This window comes from Crocuta crocuta, unplaced genomic scaffold, assembly GCF_008692635.1.
Source record: "Crocuta crocuta isolate KB4526 unplaced genomic scaffold, BGI_CrCroc_1.0 scaffold110, whole genome shotgun sequence".
Taxonomy (NCBI): Eukaryota; Metazoa; Chordata; class Mammalia; order Carnivora; family Hyaenidae; genus Crocuta; species Crocuta crocuta.
Window position 1 is genome coordinate 2391142 of NW_027527386.1, and position 14903 is coordinate 2406044.

A 14903-nucleotide genomic window follows, 5' to 3' on the forward strand; every position below is an offset into this window, starting at 1 on the left:
CTAGTGGGCTCAGGTCCTGCCTCTGCCACTCCCTGGGGCTCGGTTTCCTCGCCTGTATAGCGGGGACAAGGAGGGTCCCCGACGCACAGAGGTGTTAGGACCTTGTGTTAATTCATGAAAAGTGCTTAAAGCCAAGCCTGTTCTCTTAGGAAGATTGTAACAAAGGTTAGTGTTTAGAGAAAGCCAGAATTCCTGTCGGGCTCCGGAGCAGCCAACGTCCAGGTCTGATGGGACTTGCGGGCCCCCACGAGGTGCCCTAGAACTCCATGTGATTCTTGTGTGTGTGCTTCCAGCACCCAGCCTCCGATGGCTTTCCCCGTCCCCGCCGCCGGAGCCAGCCTCGCCTCGGAACCCACTGCTGGAATGGGTCCCTCTGTGACCCCGACGTTTCCTGCGGTCACCCAGCCCCCGGGGCCTGTCAGCACGGCGGGGTATGGCGGGTACCAGCCCTGCACCAGCCGCTGCCCAGACCCTGCCCCGGTGCCCGGCACGGCTCCCTCCTGCCAGGTACCGGCCTGACTGCCCTCTGACTAGCACCTCACCTTTGAAACCAGGGAGGATGTCACGTGGGAGCGTGCAGAGGGTGGCCCGGGTGGCCCGCACCAGCGGATGGGCTGGCGCACAGACTGCCCTGCCCTGCCCCTGTCCCTGCCTACGACTGGGCAGGGGACAAGCGTGAGCGCATCCTGCACCTCTGCTGTTGCTGCTGCCGCTGCCCTGACCCTGCGCTCTGGGCCTAGAGGTCTGGCTGCTGCATCTCCGCTCGCAGTTGCCGGCAGGTCCCCTGCCAGATGTGGCCCAAACCCCTGAGCCTTTGCCACCCGCTGCTTGTCCCCTCCAACATCAGTAAATAGTCCCACGGGCTGCCCTGCTGGCAAAGCTCGCTCTGTGTGGCTCTGCCCTCTTCCTCTGTCCCTTGCCTTTGCTTCCCCAAGGCCTCTGGGGCTTCTCCCTGCGGCCCAGCCCCCAGGGTCCACTCCTGACCCCTGCTTTTGGGCGCACCTGCCTGTGGTCTTGTTCCACCTGAATGCCCCCCAAGCCCCTGGTCCCACCTGTCACCCCGGCCCCTCTCCTGGTAGTGGTCACGGTGCTTCTGGTCTCCTGCTCTTACCGCATCTGATCTTCTGCAAGCGCACCAGCTGGCTCCACATGGGGGCCTCTGCGTCCTGACCCCGCGGGGAAACTGTCCTCACGTCCTCCCGTGTGGTCCTCCCTGCACTCCTCCCCTGCGAGCTGCCTCAGGCTGGGCATTGCTCGCGGCACTTCTGCCCTCAGACGTTAGCATTTGCACGAGAGTGGCCACGTGCAGCTCGCTGGTTGCCGTGTCCCCGGCTCCTGGAGCGGCTTGTCAGAGTGGGAGCTTGGGAGCTGCGAACACGAGCCACGTGTGGGGCCGGCATGGGCACCCCTTGCCCTTGCGCTGAGGGCCCCTGTCCCTCTTCTGTGTCTTTTTGACGTAACCCCCTCGCAGGACAGTTACAGCTGCGGACCAGCAACAGATGCCGGCAGCCACGAGAACAAGCAGGATCACCTGGCAGCTGCCGTCGAGCCCCAGCTCCGGGCCTCGGCCACCCCGCGCCAGCCAGGTGGGGCTCTGCGGGGGCCGCTGGCTTCACTGTGGCAGCAGCTGCCGCGGAGCCACATTTTAAACTTGCCCAATTCAGAGGAGGTCCAGGAGTCGTGTGACTGTCAGGGCTACCTTCTCAAATACGCGCTGAAGGCTCAGCTAGGGCCTGGGCCTGTGGGAGAGAGGGGGCGGGCAGGAAAGAGAGGCAGAGAGAGAGAGAACTGGAGGGAGATCAGGAAGATGGTGGGTTCTGCCGAGGACCGGGACTTCAGAGATGGGAGGGGCCGGGGCTCTGGGCTCCAGCCGCAGCTTAGACTTCCAGGGGGCTCGTGGCCAGTAGCCCCTGGGCCATGTTGGTTCCAGGCAGCCAGGGAGGCAGCTGCCATGGTTATGGGGGGAGGCGGGGTGCCCACTGTCTGCTGGGGGCGGGCAAAGGGGTGGCTTTGCGGAGAGGTTCTGTCTGCCCTCAGGGACTAAAGGAACTCACGTCCAGCCCAGTGGTAGGCACAGCCGAGCGCAGCCCCTACAGCAGGCGGCCAGCGCCCTGGCCCTGAGCCACGCTGAGAACTGCAGCCACCTGCCGGCCACCAGCGCTCTGCCCGCGGCCTCTGCCTCCACCCTGCCTTCTGACACCCCGGCCTGCAGCCCCACGTCTGCCCCGGACGCGAGTAAGGCGCACTTCCAAGTGTGCACTGCTCCACCTGCCGCAGCGCCCGCAGCCAGCCGGTGCCCCAGCTCGTTTTTCTCTCTGCCTCCTAGGACCAAACGATCCACGCCGTGACCTGGCTGAGCCCTCGGCATCCAGCCCTCGCCGCCCCTCGCCGCTGCCCCCCCAGCAGCGCCCCCCACTCCCAAAGCCCATGGGCTCCCCGTGGCGTGGCCCCAGGGCCGGTTCTGCCCGCAGCCTCGCCGGGAAGCCCCCGACACCCAGACAGCCCCCGCTTCACTACTGTGACGTCTGCAGGATCAGCTGCCCCGGCCGCCAGGTCAGCTGCCCTCGGCCCCACTGAGCAGGCCCCGGGGACCGTCCTGGGGACCGTCCCGCCGCCTTGGGCAGCCAGACGTCAGGGGCGTCCTGCTCCGTGACTGGCCGCAGCGAGAGCGCAGCAGAATTGCCTTTCTGGCATGCTCGTGGAGGACATGGGCGAGCAGTGCTGACTGCTGGAGGCAGGGAGGCGGGCGGGGCAGGCAGGCCCCTTCCTCCAGGCAGCAGGGCTGGTCTGCCTTCGTCGCAGGGCTGCTTGAGCTGGGTGGCTGGTGGACGAGGGCAAGGGTGTGTGTGTGCACGCGTGTGCCGTTGCCTAAGAGGGAGGCCCCCAGCCCTGCTCACAGATCACCTGGCTGGTGCTCAGGAAAGGTCATCTGATGCTGGGGCTCCATCGTTACAGAGTTGTCTTCTGGATGTGGGGCTCGAACCTGAGCCGAAACCAAGAGTTGAACCCTTAACCAACTGAGCCCCCTGGGCGTCTCCTTGTTAATGCTCTGGGAGGCAGCTTGGGTGCTGTGGGATCGCAGCCAGGGGGACACGTGGGGAGCCCCTGGAACCCCGCACCCAGGCCCCACTGACCCAGGCAGGCCAGGGCACCTTCGGGTCTCCTGCCATCATTCCAGGTTCTGTTCTTGATAGAAGCTTTCCTGTGCTTCCACGCTCATTGGTGGGAGGTTGGTTTTCTCTGCTTCTGTCTTCACTTCTCTGTGTGAGTTTTGTTCTACGTCGTGGGGACCCGTGGTTCCTCTAACCAGGTGACTCCGAGCGTCTGCTCCTGGTTCCAGATTCTCACAGCACCGTGTTGAGCGAGTGTGGGATGCGCCTCATGGAGGGGAGGTGTGCACGGCACCCGTGGGTGTGGGGGGTCGGGGCCGAGGTCCTGGCTCATGGCACAGCCCCACACTTGCCGTCACCTGGCAGGTGTTGTGGCCTCCCTGAGCCTGTCTCCTCAGTGCATCACCGCTCGGCCCAGCATCTGGTGCGTGCAGTTGCCACAGAGACGTGACACTCATCATGCCCAGTGTCTTGGCTGGTGTTAAGCACTTTTTTTTTTTTTGGTTTATTTTTGTTTATTTTGAGACAGATATAGAGAGTGAGCGGGGAGGGGCAGAGAGAGAGAGAGAATCCCAAACAGGTTCTGCACTGCCAGCACAGAGCCCAATGTGGGGCTCAGTCCCACACACTGTGAGATCATGACCTGAGCCAAGACTGAGAGTCGGATGCTGAACGGACGGGGCCCCCAGGCGCCTAGCACTGTTTCTGCCTGTCCTCACCTGTACGTGTGCCTGCGTTGTGTTCAGTCACCTGCGCGGGCTCCCACATCCGCCACCACCATCGGGGCCCTGAGCGTCCCAGCCCTCCCCTGCCCCTCCCCCCGCCTGCTCTCTGTCAGCTTGTGCGAGGGGCCCCGGCCTCCCGTGGACCCTGGGCGTCGGTCTAAGTGGCCCCTTCCCGTTGGGGCGGCCCAGGTGACTGTGCGCCCGGGGCACGGGGGCCTCTTCCCCGCACTCCTCCCTGCCGTGTCTCTTCCTGCCTCTCTTCACACATGAGACACGTTTGCAGCGGCTGCGCGGCCGCTGCAGACGTTTCCTCCTACTCTGAGCTTGGACCCCGTGTCCTGCTGGCTCTCTCATCCTTACACCTGCGGCGTCACCGCCTCGCCGTGTCGGGGGCGGGCCTGGGGCTCAGGGGGGCCGGGAACCCAGGAACTCACACTTACCGTCGCGATGAAGCTGGAGATCGGGCCCAGGCTGCGGGAAGCCGTGTGGCTCAACTAGGGTCGTGCGTGGGGACGGCAGGCCAGGGCTCCCACACTCGCTGCACACCACGGGGGCTGTCCTTCTCTGCTCCACAGGCTTTGACCGCGTGCGCACACGTGTGTGTGTGCACGTGCGCGTGCAGGCCCGCTGTTGCTTAGGTAAATGTTCACAGATTTCCTGTGTCCCAGAGAGTGAGCCTCCCACCCCTGCCCCGCCTCCCACCTGCCCCAGAACCAGCCCGTGTGCGTCTTCCCGAGATCTCATCCCTGCAGGCCTACTGACTCTTGGTGTAGTCAGAGCGCGTGGGCTTGGGGGGCCACACTTGGGGTGTTGACTGCGCTGGCCTCATCCTGGGGACTCCCCGGGAGGGGTCTAGTCACTTGCCAGACGCCATCAGATCCTTTGGGCTCAGTGGTGCTGCCCTCACAGGCCTGTGAGTCTGGGCAGCCCCTCGTGTGGGGACCCTCGGTGGCCGCGCTCCCACGAGGAAATGTGCCCCGTGCTGTTCCAGTCGCTTGCGTCCCTGAGTGCTTTCTGAGGTCAGATTCTGAACCGCCAGAATTTTGCTCCGAAGAACCTCCTGAGGCTTCATGTGTGTTTATGTGAGGACGTTTGCGCATCAATTTTTAGAGAAAGACTTTACGTTGTTCAGCCTTAGCTTCCGAGCTCGTTGACAGGGTTTAACGAAGTGGCTTCGAGGCCTGTGGGTTGGGCGGCAGGGGGCAGGCCCATGTCTCCCCTGCGAGTGAAGCGCACACACGCCCCTCAGGCCTCTCTCCCTCTCTGCCCGCAGACCTACCTCGAGCACCTAGAAGGGCAGAAGCACAGGAAGAAGCAGGCGGCTCAGAACATGTGCACCTGGCCCGACAGCAGCGGGAGCGGGGCGCAGACACTGCTGCGCTGTGGCCTGTGCGCCGTGTCCTGCACCGGGGCAGACGCCTACGCCGCTCACCTCCGGGGGGCCAAGCACCGGAAGGTAGGGGTCCTCCCCGGCCCGGCTCGGTGGCCCCATGGCCTGGGTTCGCAGGGGGCAGCCGCCAGAGGCAGGGAGCTTCTCCTCAGGACCCAGGGGTCTCCCCGCTCCCCCCGCTGTCAGAGTCCCCCCCGCCCACAGGGCAACAGCAGGGAGCAGCGCCTGGGCCTCATCCCCGGACCTCAGAGAGAACTGTTCCGGGTCTTAGGTGGTTTTACGTGTTTATAGAAACAAGCAGTTGCGTGTTGATGAGATCCAACTGCATGTTCCATCTGGGGTGCTGCTTTTTAAAGATAAATAGATCAAATTAAATTAATATGAAAATGTTAAGTTAAAAAATTGTTTTTAATGTTTAACTTCAAAAAAAATTTTTTTTAATGTTTATTTTTGAGAGAGAGAGACAGAGACAGAGCACAAGCAGGGGAGGGGCAGAGAGAGAAGGAGAATCCAAAACAGGCTTCAGGCTCTGAGCTGTCAACACAGAGCCTGACGTGGGGCTTGAACTCATGAACCGCGAGATCGTGAAGATCACGACCTGAGCCGAAGTCGGATGCTTAACCGACTGAGCCCCCAGGCGCCCCATGTTCATATTTAACATCAGCGTTTCCACGTGTCCTCTTACGGAGGGACTTGGCGGGAGGCCTGCCCTTCCCACGCTGCACAGCCAGCTTCCCGACAGCAGCCCCTTCCCGGATGGTGGTGGTCACCTGCGGGCCGACTGTTCCCAGGGTGCGTGCGCGGGGGGCGGGGGCCAGGGAACCAGTCTCGGGCTGCACAGTTACCAGGCAGGAGGGTCCGGAGAGCCCTCGCTGAGGCCCCGCATGTGACCTCCTTCAGGGACCCGGGCTCGCCGTGCTCCCGCCCTCCCCTGTGGCTGGCCCTCCCCCCTGCTCCTCCCCACAGGGCCTGTCTCCCCCCTCCACTCAGGGGCCTGTCTCCGGCCCAGCCGGGCAGGCTCTCAAAAGCCCGAGGGGGCCCACAAAGCCCACAAGGAAAGAGCGGCCCGTGGGGGAGGGGAAGCAGGCCGGTGGAGGAAGGGGGGGAGGGAACACACAGGCCTGGCCGCGCAGGGGTGCAGGCGGGAGAGCTGGGGCCCCAGAGTGGGTGGGCTGTTCTGGGGGTCGGGGAGAGCCCGCAGCCAGCTCTGGGTGGGGGCGGCTCTGAGCTGTGAGCGTCAGACTCGGAGCCCGAGCGCGGGTCTGAGGCGCTTGTCCGTGAAGACGCTGCAGGCGGCAGAACAGTCAGTCCTTCCAGTAAGTGCAGGTAATGGGGAGCCTGGGGGCCGGACGGGGTGTGACCAGATCCTGGGTGCGTCTGTGTCGGGGACGTGTCCACACATCCCTGAAGAAGGTGGAATGTACCCGTGGATGTGGCCAGTCCTACATCTTAGCCGTGGCCTCTGGCCACACATCTGGCCACACAAGTGTCCCATCTGGGGTGGGCACGGGGCTGGCGCTCGGGTGCAGAAAACGGCCCTCTCAGCCCAAGTCCGTGCCATTCGGAGGAGGGGTGGGCATAGGCAGCACAGGGTGTTGGCCTGTTATGGGCCCTGCCTGCACAGGACTCATAGGGCCTGGAGGTAGGAAGGACCTTCTAGAAGGAATGGTGCTCGAGAGCCCAGGGCGTGTCACCGGGGGCTGGGGTGGGCCCAGCCCCTGGCCGCCCCCCAGGGTTCCAGCCCCGCACACCACCGAGGTGTCGTTCCTGCCTCCCGAGGAAGCCTGACGAGGCCGGAGGGGCCGACACGGGGCCTCGTCTGTTCCAGGTCTTCAGGCTGCACAGCAAGCTGGGGAAGCCCATCCCCGCCATCGAGCCTGTGCCGGGGAGCTCCTGCCTCACCGCGGACAGGCCCCCCACGGCCTCTGACGGCCCCAGCAAGCCAGCGCAGGCCAGGAGACCGGCGGCCCGGGAGGCCTCGAGCGTGGGTACATGTCTACGCGCCACGGCCAGCCACCCACGTCCTGACTCACGCCTCACGCTGGGATTTCAGGGAGGCGCTTGTCCAGTGAACTTGTGCGCATGCTCGCCCGTCTCTGGAGGGACCAGGCTCTGGAGGGAGGGCAGGGACGGGGAGAGGCAGGTGGCCTTCGGGCACCCTGGTGGCAGTGCCTCTCACACCCCAGTGCTGCGGTGGACAGAGCGGGCTCTGATGAGTTAGGTGGGTCCCGGGAAGTTAAGGGGGGCTCCTCCCTGTCCCACCACAGCCCCGCCTCGCCTGGGTGGGGGCGCTCCCGCTGTGGCCTGCGCCATGGAGGCAGCCTGGTGGCACCCACTGAGCGGGTGACTAGGGTTGCGTGTGACGCACTCGCTCAGCTGACCGCTTCACCGCGTTGCCTGGTTCGCCCTCCATGACTCTCCAAAGTAGCTTTTGTCATGATCCCAGTTTGCAGAGGGAAACAGAGGTGAGGTGAGGCCCAGGCCCCAGCCCCGGGCCACCTCACATGAGGTGCAGGTACGATTCAGACCAGGTCAGGGCAGCAGGCTCTGCGCTCCCCACCCTGCTTCCCCGGAACCGTGGGGGAGGGGGCAGGACTCCCCTCACTGGGAGCCCCGGCAGCGCCCGGCTTGAGTGACCACGCGGTCCTGAAGTGTAACCATAGAGCGGTGCTAACAGACGGTCTCCCCTGTGGGACCCAGTGAATTTGCCCCCCGGGGCTGGGCTGACTGTGCCCCCAGGCCACCTGGAGCTCTGTCCTCCATCACCTGAGGGCTGCAGAGGTGGGGGGGCTCCTCCGCAGGGGGGGGCTGTGACAAGGCCTCTCTGGATGCGTTCGGACACCCCCCCCAACCCCGCATGGGCCTTGTTCCTCACCTGTGACCCAGGCTGGCACGAAGGGGCCTTTTGGGACCTGGATCTGACTGACTGACGTCACGGGGGCGGGGGGTGACTGGGCAGCGGGACCTCGGCTTGCAGGTTGGTCCACCCTCCACACGGGCGGACCGGAAGCTGGCCCTGGTGTGCTGGAGCAGGTTGTAAGCAACACGCTTCTCCCTTCCAGGGCCCCACAAGCCACAGGCAGCGGGCAGCAGACCCCCAGAGGGGGCACACCTCGTATCAGATAGACCCTGGGAACCACCCACCCGAGGACGCCCTGCAGAAGCTTCTGGAAGCTGTGATGCGCAGCCCGTGGGCCCAGGCTATGTGGAGGAGGTAACTCCGCCAGGCGAGCGCCGTGCTGGGGCCATCGCTGTGCGCCCGCCCCGTGGCTGGGCTGTGGCGAGGCGCCTGGGCGGGGCTCAGACTTCAGCCCTCACCCCGGTTCTCCGCCTGCCGTGCACACGCCTGTCCACGGGCGGAGCCCATGAGAAGGCCCGGGCCCTGGGCTCCCCATCCTGAGACAGACGGCACGTCTTGCGCCTTTTCGCGCTGGGAGGAAGGCGGGAGGGGTCTGTGGCCCGCAGAGCCGCGCCCCAAGGCACGAGGTGCTCGGGCTTTAGGAGCCGGCGTGCGCCCTGCGTGCTGCGTGGCCGCCGTCTGTCCACCGGCCAGAGCCCGGCAGTAGCTCTGCAGGGCTGCCTCCAGCAGCCTTCTAGAACCAGATTCGGAAGCCGCCTCCCGCGGCCGCTTCCATAGTCCCAGCCTCCCCTCCTCCCCCCTCCTTCCTCCTCTGAGGCTGAAGGGAAGCAGGTTGATGTTTTTGTTTCACCAATTCAGCATCTTGTGTTTGTTTAGGAAAAATAACCCNGACAGCTGCCTGGCAGCCGGGCAGCCAGCACGCAGGCCTGAGCGCCCCCAGGAGGGCCGGGCACCTGGAGGTGACGGGAGGCGGCCCTGCCCAGAGACCCGACCGGATTGGGGCATTCCCAACTCAGCAGAGCCACGTGTCGCAGGTGTGTAATGACGAGTGTGTCGCAGGTGTGTAACGATGAGGGCAAGGTGATCCGCTTCCGTTGCCGGCTGTGTGAGTGCAGTTTCAACGACGGCACCGCCAGGGACCTGCACGTGAGGGGACGGCGGCACCGGCTCCAGTACAAGGTGCGAGGGGCTGGGGGGGCCTCACCTGCCGGGCCCGCGCCCGCCCTCTGTCCCCTGGGTCGGAGCCGTGGCGTCCAGACCTGCGTTTCCCGCCGCCGGGATGAACACCCAGAACTGTTTCCCCGCAATGGCTGGTCTCTTGCTGAGCAACGTGTGGTGGGAAAACTGTGTCCGAGGGCTGCTGGGGGCGTCCCGGGGCACGCGGGGCACCCCTCTCCCCCCCAGGGCTGCTGGGGGCGTCCCGGGGCACGCGGGGCACCCCTCTCCCCCCAGGGCTGCTGGAGGGCATCTTGGGGCATGTGGGGCACCCCCTCTCACCACCCCCGCATCTGTGTTCTCTTCTGGTCTCTGCCTGGGAGTGCAAGCTGGCATGCAGCTGTGACGAGCACAGGGCTGAGCAGGAGCCTGGGGGCCAGGAGGTCACAGCTGAGGGGCTGCTACTGACATGGGGGCATCAGGCCGTCCGGGCTGAGCCGCATCTTCAGGGAGCCGGGCCTCCAAGGAGCCTGGGTGGCGGGTGCTGATGGCCTTCCAGCTCCAGCAGGGTCCTTGTTAGGGGCTCCACTCCCCACCCAAGGGGGTGGCTCTCTGGGTCCCTCAGCCCTGTGGGCTGCCTCCCTCTCAGGCGTGCAGGGCACCGGGCCTTGTCACATGTGCACGCCTGAGCGTGTTTACGCACAGCACACGTGGTAAACCACAGCTTCTGGGTAGTCAACATTTTTTAGCGGGTTTATTGAGGTGTCATTCACACGCTGCACAATTTACCCACGTGAGCATACGGGTTCGTGGCTTTTACTGCTGCATGGGCACGGAACTGTGGCCATCGCCTGTCTCTAATTCCAGAACACTCCGTCACCCTGAAATGAAGCCTTACCCCTATGAGCTGTCACCCCCACAGTCTCCCCCACAAGCCCCTTCCCGCCCGTGGAGGAGCCAGTTCTGGACGTTTCACACGTGGACTCACACCCTGTGTGGCCTCCCGTGTCTGGTTCCCTCCCTGAGCGTCGAGTGTTCGGGGTCCGTCCGCGGGGTGGTGGGTGTGGGCGCCTTGCTCCTGTGCGCGATGGATTCAGTGTCTGCTCCTCCGTCAGTGGGCCTGTGGGCCGTTCCCACCTCACGCTCCTCAGACAGCGTGGCCCTTTCTGGACGAGGGAAGCGAGTGCTCAGCACAGAGTCCAGGAGGGAACCTAGGAGCTTCTGAAAATGCAGGTTGCCGGGCTTCACGCAAATGCCACCCGCCTGAGTCACGTTGATCAGAATCAGCATCTCCCGTTGGCTCTGCAGCGACTGGAGCGCTGTTGGCTCGCGGTGCAGCTCACGGTGCCGCCCAGTGTCCTTCTTCCTCCCGCACGGAGCGACAGGCCGCAGGGGACTGTGAGGGCTCCCTGGGCTCCGGGCACTCGTCTAAAGGAGGGTCTCCCCTCTCACAGCCCTTCTTGCCCTTTCCAGAAAAAAGTGGACCCTGACCTTCCGATCGCCGTGGCGCCCAGCGCCAGAGCCCGGAAGCTCCTGGAGGACAGGCTGAGGGAGCAGAGGCGGCTGAGCAAGCGGCGGCTGGAGGAGGCGCGGCGCTGGCACGCTCAGATGAGGTGCGCGGGCCCCTGCCCGCCTCACCCGCCCTGACGCCCTCTGCTCCTTTCAGCCCCAGGCCCCAGGTGCCCACCCCTGCGAGGTGGGCCGGGGATGCCGCCCTTGGCAGAGACAGTCAGGCTGAAGGTCTGCGTTCACATCCGTGATAAACGCAGGATGGCGCAGCCACAGCCGCCGCGGGGCAGGCGCTCTGAGACGGGGATGCCCCGTGTCTCCATGAGCCCTGACCCCAGTGTCCCCTGACCTCTGTGTCCCCTGACCTGTGTCCCCCTGACCCCAGTGTCCCCTGACCTCCTGTGTCACTCTGATCTCAGTCCCCTTGACCTTCTGTGTCCTCCTGACCCTGGTGTTCTCTGACCTATGTCCCCCCTTGACCTCCTGTGTACCCCTGACCCAGGTGTCCCCTGATAGTCTGTGTCTCCCTGATCTCTGGTCTGAACCTAAGTGTTCGTTATGTCCCCCTGAATCCTCATGTCCCCTGACCACCCACACACTTGTCACATCCTCCCTCACCCTCTGGAGCAGGTTCAAAGCATTACTGATGTGGTGTCTGAATGTCGGAAGGCCCGGGCAGTGTTGATGCTGGGGAGCAAGACCCAGGACGGACCTGGGGCGGCAGCTGTCCCTTGTCCCGGCCTGTGCCCCTTGGACTGTGTCCTCCTGATCTGCCTGGCCTCAGTCTCCCTGACACATTTGGGCAGGACCCATGTTGTGGGCTCCCAGGGCCCCGTCAGGCTGCTGCGTCTGTCCCCGGGGGTCCTAGAGCCCCAGCCTCACCCAGCATCGTTCCAATGTGACAAGCCCAGGGGACCCTCAGCTGCTTAGAGCAATCTGTCCCTCCCTCCCCACAACAGGCAGTACGAGCTGTGCAGGAAGCGACTGGAGGAGGGGCCACAGGCCCCGGAAGAGGACCCTGGACCCTCGCCGCCTGACCAGCCCCCTCCTTCCATCATGGGCAGGCCGGGGGTGCCCACTGGCTCACCTCGGGTGGGTGGTGGCCTTGTCTTTGTGCCGAACACCTCCAGAGGGGGAGGCCCTGCGGGCGGGTGAGGTTCTCAGGCCCTCACTGCAAGGACCTGAATCCTCCAGGAGCGAGGAACATGACTTTGAAGCAGGACCCCCCAGGGGTGCCCAGGGGTGGGAGCTGGAGGGCTTGAGGGCCACAGGCCCATCACCAGGCACTGCCGGGGGTGGGGGGTTGCTGAGCTGGCTGCGAAGCCTGTGGCTCAAGTGTAAGACCGCTGCAAAGGGGAGCCCAGCGGCCCCACACCGTCCCGGCTCCTCTCTGGCTCACCGCCTTGGGGGGCCCCTCAGCCCGCCTGTGACGCTCGCCCCTGTCCCCGCAGTCCACACGGCGGCCGGAGACCAGCGATGACCGGCACGTCATGTGGATGCACGCTGCCATCTACCCCACGGAGGAGGAGCTCCTGGCCGTCCAGAAGGCCGTCTCCCACGTGGAGCGCGCCCTCAAGCTGGTGTCGGATGTGCTGGCCGAGGAGGGCTCCGGAAGCCCGGAGCGGGAAGGCGGGGAGTGCAGGTAGCGGAGGCTACGCTCTATTCCCAGGGCCCAGGGGTGGCCTCACGCCATTCTGGACAGAACATGGCAGGCAGGAGGGCAGCGCAGGCCTCACCCTGGATGGCCTTTGAGCTCTCCGTGTTCCCTGGGGCTTTCCGGCCTTGGGCAGAAAATTCCCCAGACTGACGTTTCCTATGGAAGGTACTCCTAGAATGCCCTTCACAAAGGGTTAATGGCGTCTGTTTGCTCATCTGCAAAACGGAGATAAGCGTGATTCACAGGGAGACGAGGGCCTCCAGTGGGAGATGCAGCAGCGCCCCGTGAATCACTGCGAATCCTTCCCGTGACTGTTGGGGCCGGAAAGCCCCTCTGCCTGCAGTGGGAGAGGAAGGCGGCCTTTCCTCCCTTCTCTCCCTGCAGGGTCGTTTCCCTGACAGTAGAATACATCCCGGAATTTGCCGCCTGAATTCTCATGGGTCCGATTTGGCGACACAGAGGACGTTCACCACCTTCTATTTCCAAAACTGCTCCCCTCCCCGCCCCCAACCAGAAATCTGTCCCTGGTAAATTCCCGAGTCCTGGTGCTGTGTCCTTCTTGTCCCCTGGCTCAGTCTGATCTGGGCATCGAGTGGAAGAGGAGCCCTGTGGCGTTTGCCCTTTTGGGGCCTGGTTGTTACCAGTGGCTGTGCCCTCAGGAAGCACACGGTGCTATCTGTGGGTGACTTCTGAAGGCTCAGCCCTGGGCTCAGACCTGAGACCTCCCCTAGGACAGCGACGGGGGCAAAGGGGCGCCCTTCTGCCTCTGCGGGGGTGCCCTCGCAGAGACGGCCGGGCCAGGGCTCACTCTCCCCAGGGTGAGGCTTGCCCGCAGCCCTCCTCTTCCACTCGTAACACTTACGGCGCGCCGTGTGTTCTGTCCTTCGGCTAGCTTTCAAACCTCGGAAATGCATTCTTTACATGGATCATGGTGAGCTGCCTGTGGCTATTCCCTTATTCACTGTTGCAGAGGGCACGCTAGGTTGGGGTGTTTGTCTTGCACTGTGGAGGCCCCGCAGTGTGCACAAAAGTTGAAGGAATGGCGAGTCCCGGATGAGCGCCAGGGGCCGTGCCCAAGCCCTGGTGTCCACACCAGGCCTCTCGGTCTCTTGGAAGGAAGCCCTGTGAGAATCCGCGCCCTCTAGGACTTCAGCAGCTCTCCCTAAACAGCAAGGACTCTTGATTTAACAAAACCACAATACGATTATACCTTTTTAAAAAATTTTTTTTAATGTTTTATTTATTTCTGAGAGAGAGAGAGAGAGAGAGAGCATGATCAGGGGAGGGTGAAAGAGAGAGGGAGCCACAGAATCCAAAGCAGCTCCAGGCTCTGAGCTGTCAGCAGAGCCGAACGCGGGGCTCAAACCCATGAACCCTGAGATCATGACCTGAGCCGAAGTCAGACGGTTAACTGAGCCACCCAGGCTCCCCTACATGATTGTACTTTAAGTCACCCTTTAACACCGTCAAGTAAGCAGGGTTGAAATTTCCCTTTGTCCCACAGAGGTCAGGATGCGGGTCGTTCCGTTTTACAGTGTGTGTGGATTGGGATCCAACTTGATTAACAGACCTCTGCATCTCTTTGTCTCCACGCACCCCACCCCCTGCTATTCTCTCCCCTCCCCCACTCTCTGCCCTCTGTTCCCGTGGGAGCTGGGTCTGTGGAGTCTGGTTCTGGCCCCCAGTCATGCAGCCATCTCCGGCTGGATTCAGCTGGTGGCCTCCTGGGCCTGGGCCTCTCAGGTCACGTTGGGCTCTAGGATGCTGTGGTCCAGAAACCAAGAAGTACGTAAATGGATTTGAATAGATCAGCACCCCTCCTATCCCGGGAGGTGTCACAAAACAAACAGTGGCAGCTCTCGGAGCCTGGGGTGGACTCTGCGTAGAGATCTGCGGAGGGAGAGGCCCAGAGGGCCCCGCCAGGGAAGCGGCCTCGTGGCTGGGACACAGGGACCGAGGGTGGCATGTGGGAGAGGATGGCGGCTGCGGGTCAGAGGGGTGGCACCAGGAGGGGCGTGTTGGGGCAGAGTCCATCGTCAGGTTCACACTGCGCAAAGCTGGCCTGAGCTTCAGGGGGTCGCTCGGGGAGTCGGGAGGCCGCGGGGCCTGAGGGCAGAGGGCAGATGCCTGGCTGAGCACCCGGCTGGGCCTCCTCCCAAGGAGCTGAGGTGGGGCACCGTGGCCCCGGAGACGCCCGAGAAGCACAGAGCCGGGGGCCACAGGGATGGCCATGGGTGGCCGTTTTTCACAACTCAGAGATCGCAGAGATCGGCAAGTAGTGACAAGTCCCGCCCTTACTGAGCACGCGCAGTTGGCCATTCTTGTTCCAAGGCGCACATGCCCATTTCACAGATAGGGAAGCTGAAGCAGAGGCCCAGCAAGACACCCGAGGGTGCAGGAGCGGGAACCCCGGCAGCACCTCCTTCTCTAGACCCTCTCCCCTGCAGGCCTCACGCGTTTTTGGCCTTGTCTCCACAGCAGCAGCGCCCGCACAGCT

At 64.0% G+C, this 14903-nt stretch overlaps 1 protein-coding gene across 1 annotated transcript in view; it reads left to right on the plus strand.

Moving 5' to 3' along the window:
- The first annotated feature begins 311 nt into the window (after positions 1-311).
- The window catches only part of ZFR2 (zinc finger RNA binding protein 2), a 22826-nt gene continuing 8234 nt past the window's right edge, over positions 312-14903 (plus strand). The window contains exons 1-12 of the mRNA XM_077747279.1: positions 312-507; positions 1472-1586; positions 2038-2235; positions 2327-2553; positions 5109-5291; positions 7054-7213; positions 8288-8439; positions 9145-9264; positions 10714-10853; positions 11709-11841; positions 12201-12391; positions 14885-14903. The exon at positions 14885-14903 is cut by the window's right edge and continues 153 nt beyond it. Of these exons, the coding sequence (XP_077603405.1) occupies positions 364-507; positions 1472-1586; positions 2038-2235; positions 2327-2553; positions 5109-5291; positions 7054-7213; positions 8288-8439; positions 9145-9264; positions 10714-10853; positions 11709-11841; positions 12201-12391; positions 14885-14903 (1782 nt within the window). The 5' untranslated portion in view covers positions 312-363. The remainder of the gene's footprint in view (positions 508-1471; positions 1587-2037; positions 2236-2326; positions 2554-5108; positions 5292-7053; positions 7214-8287; positions 8440-9144; positions 9265-10713; positions 10854-11708; positions 11842-12200; positions 12392-14884) is intronic.